Source organism: Melospiza georgiana, chromosome 5 (genome assembly GCF_028018845.1).
Source record: "Melospiza georgiana isolate bMelGeo1 chromosome 5, bMelGeo1.pri, whole genome shotgun sequence".
NCBI classification, from domain to species: Eukaryota; Metazoa; Chordata; class Aves; order Passeriformes; family Passerellidae; genus Melospiza; species Melospiza georgiana.
The window spans coordinates 63527454-63535336 of NC_080434.1; the positions used below are offsets into that span (position 1 = coordinate 63527454).

The 7883-nt window shown below is 36.8% G+C and overlaps 1 protein-coding gene across 1 annotated transcript in view; it reads left to right on the top strand.

Moving 5' to 3' along the window:
• RBPJ (recombination signal binding protein for immunoglobulin kappa J region) overlaps nt 1-4753 on the top strand; it is a 58759-nt gene extending 54006 nt beyond the window's left edge. The window contains exon 11 of the mRNA XM_058024984.1: nt 161-4753. Coding sequence (XP_057880967.1) covers nt 161-476 — 316 coding nt within the window. The 3' untranslated portion in view covers nt 477-4753. The remainder of the gene's footprint in view (nt 1-160) is intronic.
• Nucleotides 4754-7883: the final 3130 nt, after the last annotated feature.

Sequence of the window (7883 nt, forward strand, 5' to 3'; positions counted from 1 at the left end):
GGAAATTGGGCTTTAATAATATGATTGTAACTTTTGGTCAGCCCTGAAGTGGTCGGTGTGTGCACTAGTTGAATATTGTAGGTCCCCTTCCAACAGAGCTGTTCTATTGAATGCTTTCAAGTTAAGGACCTTGTACTCAGTTGACTCTCCTGTTTTTCAGATGTGCAGAGAGCATGCTTTGTGTTGTTCCAGACATTTCTGCGTTTCGAGAGGGCTGGCGGTGGGTCCGACAGCCAGTGCAGGTTCCAGTAACTTTGGTCCGTAACGATGGCATCATTTACTCCACCAGCCTTACCTTCACATACACACCGGAGCCAGGGCCACGGCCACACTGCAGTGCTGCTGGAGCAATCCTCAGAGCCAACTCAAGCCTCATGGCCTCCAGTGAAACAAACACAAACAGTGAGGGAAGTTACACAAGCGTCAGCACAAACCCCACCAATGTCACGTCATCTACGGCAACCGTAGTTTCCTAACTACTGTTGTTTGTCTGGACTTTCATTGACTTTTCGTGCTACATTCAAGAGAACTGAACAATTTTTGTGGTTTCATGGGAAAACACTTTTCCATTTTAGGTGATATGATTTCAACCTTGTTACCTGCAAGTGCTGATCTTAAAAACAGAAGCCACAATAAAAAAAGAAAAAACCAACATCCGAAACATAAGAACTTTATTGAAAATCTATTTTTCAGCTGTGGTTTTTTTTAGTGGGCAAGAAACAAAAATGTGGCTGGGATACATGTTGAGCAAACTAGAAAACATGAACACAACATAGTTTTTATGGACCAAGGAACTTGTATAAGCTTTAGTATAAAAGGTACATTTTCACCATACCTTTTTTGTATCACAACATATAGTACACTTTTGTTACCAAATAGTTTATATTTTTTTTTCCTCTGAGCTTTTGCTCTGAAGTATATTCAGGTTCCAAGCCTGACCATGCTTGTATAATCTAATTACCATACTCTTCCAGTTTTAAAAAAAAAATATATATTTTTGGTCTGTGGCTGGAACTGTTCCTTTTTTTAAACTGAAGTCTTGTGACTTTTTATGAACTGAAATTGTTTTTATTTCAGCAAGTAGAACCTTGTAAAGGCCAGCATATTTTTTTTAAGATTATATGAAGTCTGTGCAAAAGCTTTAAAAAATGCCTCTGCCTTGCCTGCAATACATGCAATGTATGTTAACTTTAGTGCTCTGTTTTCAGTCATTGTTAATAGTTATTTCTGTTTTTCTTTTTTAAATATGTATTTATAGTGATAATTCATGAGGTTCTAACATTACATGAGTTTTTTTTTCCTAAAAGTGGCATCTCAAGCAGTCATATTAATGATTGTTCTTGTCACAGGCAAATGTTGGTGTTTTTGAAGGGTTGTTACTGGGTTACTCCCCCTCTTCCTTGCTCAGTCATATTACATCTGAAAATGTTTCAGGATCTGTTCAGGTTTTTCTAATCTTGTACATAATTTGTATTAAGTGTAAGTTAAATGTTTTATTTCAAAAGTGGAATGTTCCCAATAACTTCATTTGGCAGCATGTCTTCTGTCTTGTTGGCATGAAACTAAAGTACCATGAGAAGTATGTGCTACAAATGGGATTGTAGGTGATGCCCTTCATCACTTGAGAATCACAACAAGCATGTTTTTCTTCATACTCTTCAGTAAATTAGGCCAGACTTTTGTGTAACACTTGTATAGAGAACGTGCTTTCATTGTGAAGTGATCATACAGTAATAACTAGAAGTAAATTTTATTACTTAGAAATGGGCAAATAGAAAATCATAAAAGCACTATGAAGATGTCAACTCCTCCCATCCTTGTTTCCTGTGGGTTTCCCTTTCCCTGCCAACAGCTTGTGCAACATTCAAGTCTTCTCTCCAGCATAAATTCAAGGCTCATTTGCACTTTGACTTTGTTGGTTATTGCATTTGTTTTTCATTTTGACTTTACCATGTTTTGTCCCTCCTTGTAGACCTGCTTGCTTCATTTGTATTTGAACGTACGCCAGTAGTTCATTTGTAGTCACAGAGCTAGGCATAGACTTGTAGGACAAGTTCTGACAGTGTGATCTTCCTCTTTAAAAGCCAAAATTTCATTATGTGTTCAGCCTTTTCTGTACCCTGAAGCAAAAGTCACAACTGCTGTGTAAATGTGAACCTGTGGTTTCCTACAGTGCATTGCTTACAAGCGTACCTGTTGACCATTTTCATAGGGTTTTTATTTCTGACCACTGATTCCAGTTTCAACACCTACCACCATTTTAAGGCATTGTCTCTGCACCATGTTTGTGTACTCTGACGCTCCATTCTACCTGTTTGCTTTAGTGCTCTGTTGTGTGTGTGAAAACAATGTGTTTAAAGGAAGAAATTGGTTATAAAGCATATTTAGCAACTAGTAAAATCAGTGCCACTGTCCTCCTGAAATGTGCTTGTATTCTACCACAGGCCTTCATACTCGTGACTCTGTATTGCAGAACGTGTTCCCGTGACGTAGTCGCAGTGCTGGTTCCTAGCACTAGTGAATGCTGCCTCACCTCATCTCCATTTCAGTGACCAAGGGCAGGATTCATTGTGGCCTTATCTCTGTTTTAAACTGTTTACTGGCATTTACTTGCAAATCTGTTTACCTTTGTGTGTGCAAAATTTTGGGTTATTGTGTTGTGGCGGGAATCGTTTCACAGTGTTTTTGTTAGAAGCACATAAATATCTTACAGTACAGCTTAGTTCAAGAGCCACAGAATTTCATCACTAATTAGACTGAGAATTAAAATAAGCAAGACACATATATCAGATTTAGAGGGTATTCAAGAAACCATGATAGACACACAGCAGGCAAACCATAACAAGCCTTTTAACCTTCAAAGACTATTTAAAATAGCTTTTCAGAACTTGACACGTGCTTTTATACTCATTATTTTAAATTTTTTTACATATAAATGCAATACTTTTTATATTCCGTTTCTTTACATGCGGTGATTTTGCCCAATAGATATAATATCCCTTGACTTGTAAAGATTTATCCTAATATCTGCTGTTCTACACACTACAGCCAAGTGGGTGAAAAAAGAGCCTATTCTGCTTACAACACCATTTTAAACCACATTTTTTCATTTGGCTTGTGGCTCTCTTGTTGCCAGTAGTTATTCTGTAGTACAGAAATTGTCTTCCAGGTCCTTACTGTTGTTAATACATCCAGTTGTTCAGATATATTATCTTCCTGAACTTTTTTTCTGTGGGGTGATATTGTTACATATATTGGCCTTGTGAGCTGTTAACAGTTTTCATGATATTAACAATATCTCAAGATTTTGATAAAACTACTTATAAAATGTTTCACTATGAAACTCTTATAACTGTTCAAGTCTAGCTGTTAAGTCTGCTGTTAATTCTGTATACATAGAAACTGAGTCTGTGTTCAGAATGTTGTTATAGTTCCAACTCTAGGAAGAAGAAGCAAAGTGAGTGCTCTAATTTAGCTATGCCTTTTCTTGTTTTCTGTTGCTTGGAACTGCATTTCAGAATTCAACACTAGCGTAGTCCTTAATAATCTGCTGCTGATGTTTTCCCTAATTATTTGCCCCAAGGGCATCCCACAACTATGTTAATAATGGTATTCTGTACTTGTTTTCATTGCACAGACTTAAAAAATCAGAATGGTTACCTGAAAAGACGTTAAGACATAAATTGATGAATTCCCCATATAGAAAATATTAATGCCTAGTGAGTTAAATTATCTATTGGAAGTAAGCTACCCACTTGTGGATTAAATGACTCCATAGAGATGTCCATCTTGAAACTAAGATGCTCTTCAATTATTAACCATATTATTTACTTTCTTTCAAAAGCAGCTGTGTTTATGAGTACTGAACAAATGTGTATACTTTCCTGTGCCAGACTTTTGACTTTGTTTTCAAGCACTGTACTGTGGGATTGAGTGGCAGCTTTGTTAGAAAAAGAAGTATATTAGGGTTTCTACTTAACCCTTTTAGGACTGAACAATTTCTTCCCTTTAGAAGCTGTAAAATAAATGAGCAGTTCTAACTTTGTAAACATTCTGTCTGTGTTCAGCACTGCATTTGCCCCATCTGGAGGTGCTATGCTAATGTCATTTTTTAGAATCCTGTAGCATGTGTATGCATTCAGTCTTAAAAGGGTTATTTTTACAAACTGTGCACCTGTAAAGTTTCTTAGCAATAAAGGTAGAAAAACGAGCAAGTTTTTACCATAATTTTGTAGAATTAATTGCTCAGTTCCATATTTCATCAAGAAAATCCCTGCAATATGGGCAGTTTTGAGGATTAAATAAAAGTGAAATGTAAACCACATAAAAGTGTTCTTGTCAAGTGTACTCTGTGTGTGTATGTGCATAAACTGTCGGGTTTCATTTTTTCTACAAGGCTAATGATAAAATGCCATGTTACTGTTGCTGTGACAAACATAACTGAACATCTGTATGATGATACAAAAGTACTTATGGTTTGAACAGGTGTTGAAACTTGCCACATTTTGTTAGTTTTTTTTCTATGTTGACCAAGCAATATGGGTTTGTTTTTTGTTTGTTTTGTTTGTTTTGAGGTTTTTTTTTTTCCCCCCAAATGAACAGTGAGGCCATCTGTGGAACCAGAGCAGCACAAAAGAAGACCAACCCTGGGAGTGAGAAGTCATCAGTACTTGTGAGGCTGTGCGCACTGGACTCCACTTAAATGGGATATGGAATGTCCACCCAAAAATCTAAATCGGTTTCATTTTTGCTTGTATTATTGCTGAAGTTAGATAAGAAACTGTTTTTTAATAATGTGTAAAAAAAAGTTTCACTTTTTTATATAATTTATTAAATAAGAAAAAATGAACTGTGTTTAATTGTTTAACTTTAGCAACTTCATTTTTGCAACTAGTGCACTTGACTCCTTTTGATCTTATTCTTAGTTGCAGAATGTGTGACATTTCACTCGGTTGATAGCTAGAGCCAGAAATTCAGCAAATTAACTTATTTCTTGTTTTGACAGAATAGTAGGGCTGTCAGGCACAGCTAGAAATGATGCACTCTCAGTTTGCAAGCACAAGTGACACAAGTCACTTCAAGAAAGTTTTTTAGATGGGAAGTGGACATGGCAGAGAGAGAATATAGAATAGGAGCAGCCTGCCAGTACTAACTAGTGTTGTATTAAACTGATTGAAGAACTACAGGTTTACCTGTAAGAGTGAGAAGGGGTTAAAAGTGGTTCTTAAATAGGAGAGCCAAGAACAACAACAAAAACAACAACAACAAAAAAATATCACTGGCTTTAAAGAAGGATTACAGATACTTTTATTGAGACATCTGCAATGTGTTTGCCGTTAAGAGGCATAAAATAGTCAGAGACTCAACAGTTGCAGAACTTCTGTTTTTTGAAACAGAGACATAATGGACATTATTCTCAAAATTATGGTCTCAAAATTATTTCCAAGACCGTTCAGTCTTTTTTTGAAATGGTAAATTGATTCTTCTGGAACAGAGTAGAAATTAGATCTGAGGTTTTTGCAAAGACAATGGTCACTTGCTAGACTTTAATGTTGGTGTCATTGGGAGAAACTGCATGGGATGGTGCTGGTCTTAGATGAACAGCTATGGATAGAAAAAAAATCTTTTCAGCCAAGCCTTGGCAATTAACTAAATAGGTAATCTCAGTAATAGATTGTAGTAGGATTCAGAGAAGATTAAAAGGAGAGTGGTGTGAGGGCTAGAGGAAATGATTCATTTAGTGTTTGCATGTAATATTTCAGAACATTGAGAACTACTGAACTTGGTCGAGTAGTTGGCTTTTCATGGTGCACAGTTAAGATTGGAGTTGCATGCTCCTGAGCAGGGTGGAAAAAACTGAGTGTCTCTGTAAAGGATATTTATTTCTGATATCCAGTAGTACAAGCTCAGTGTTAGATAGAAGCATGAGGAGTTATAGCCCATATTACTTAAAAATACTTCTGTTTTGAATAGAGACTTTAATGGCTATGCTAAAGTGAGAGAAATTGACAAAGATCTGATTAAATCTTTTGAATTTGACATCTTTCGGGTTCTGCATTTCCTGTATTGGAGAGGGATGGTTAAAAGTTGGATATTGTCTGTTCTGTGTGCTAGTGCCTATGTATTCTAGCCTCAGCTCCCTTATTTTTCATGTGTACTTTTCCACGTTCTTAATTATGTTTCAGTTTTTCTCAGAATGTGTAAATTTTGCTGCATAACTTAGGAGAGGAGTTGGTTTTAAGTAAGATGAACTCCCAACTTTTGAGACTGCATGCTGCCATCTCTTGGTGCTGTTTCTACTGCTGGACTGTGGGGTGGGGAGAAAGAAATGTTTGTTTTTTAAGCTGCTTGTAGATGGAGAGGAAGGATCTACAGACCTGGCCCTAAAGATCTACAGGTTTTTAGTTGAGGGGGGCACAGTTTAGAACCATATAAAGTTGTAAATTCTTTTAATTTAGAAACCCTTGGCTTTTTATTTATCTTTTAATTGTATTTTCTGTCATGTTGCCCCCTCATCTATGTTCACTTAAACCTTCAGTCTTCTCTGTTGTTCTATTTGCAGATCTGTTCACTGGTAAAAGTTTATTTCCACTCCTGTGAATCCCAGTGGGTGTGTTCACAGGCAAGCGGGGCCCTGTGCTATGGCAGCTACTTCTGTGCCCAACCTCCATCTCATCTTTCTGCTTCAGCTTCTCCTGAGTGACTTGACCTGGAAGCCTTTGGCATTTCCAACTAACAGCAGCTGCATTCATATGATCACTGCTATACCAGTACATTACAACATTTAGTAAATTGCCATCTGTTGGCGATCAAAATAAGGATTTTGATACAGAAGCTGCAGACCATATGAACAGAATCCTTCCAAGAGCTTCATAGTTCTGTTTGGAGAATAATCTCACCACTTAGATAAAAAATAGAAGCACAGATTTATACATACTGTTTTCTGTCATGAAATTACCTGTATTAATAGCTAGCTAGTGACAAACAAAAGTTTAGTTCTTAAAATCTCCAAGTGAGTTTAGGATACTTTTTTTTAAATGAGACAGTTTGTTCTAGCGTTTCTTCTTGATTTTGATAATTCTAATAAAATTGTACATGATCTGTTAAAATCCAGCCAAGGTATCTGCTGTGAAATGGGATGTGATGCTGAGATCCATGTTGGTGGTGTCATGCCTATAAAATGTGACAGCAGTGCCTTCCAACTTCATTGGTCTCTGTCCAAGTATCTGTGTGATACTTCTGTATGTGCAGTGTAATTGCAGAGTTTAGTTCAGGGGTAATTATAAATACTTCTTTATCTGCATAAGCATGCCTTGTGCAACACCATGTAGATACACACACATACAAAAAAACAGACACAAATAGTTGGTTTGTATCTTGTTAGCCGTATTGTACTTTGTTGCTGTTTGTTCTCTCTTAGGTGTGCTTCAAATTCCATTTTAGTTCTTTCAAAGTTTTTCATTGTGGAAATTGGGAAGGGCAGTGGAGGATTCATAGTAATTGAATTTACTGCCTTAAAAAATGTAATTGGAACTTTTCCAAAAAGGTGAGCAACTTAGATTTTAACACAAAAGAAATCATTAGGTTGGGAAGTAGCATGTCTGATTTTTAGTGTCCTCATCTTAGTCTTAAGGCAAAGTGTTTCTATGCTTTGCCTTTGAAAGAAAGAATTTAAAATTTCTTGCATTATTTAGTGTAGTTCTGGGCAATTCCTGGTTTGCCAGAATTAGAAAACAAGCACTTCAGTGTACAGACAGAGCAACTGCAGAGCTGCATCTTGGTGTCAGTGCAGTTTCTAACAGCACCTGCTGCTTTTAGGAGAGGGAGTGATGGTCCTGTTGTTCCTTTACCCTGCTTCCATAGGAGCTGCAGCCTGGTCATTT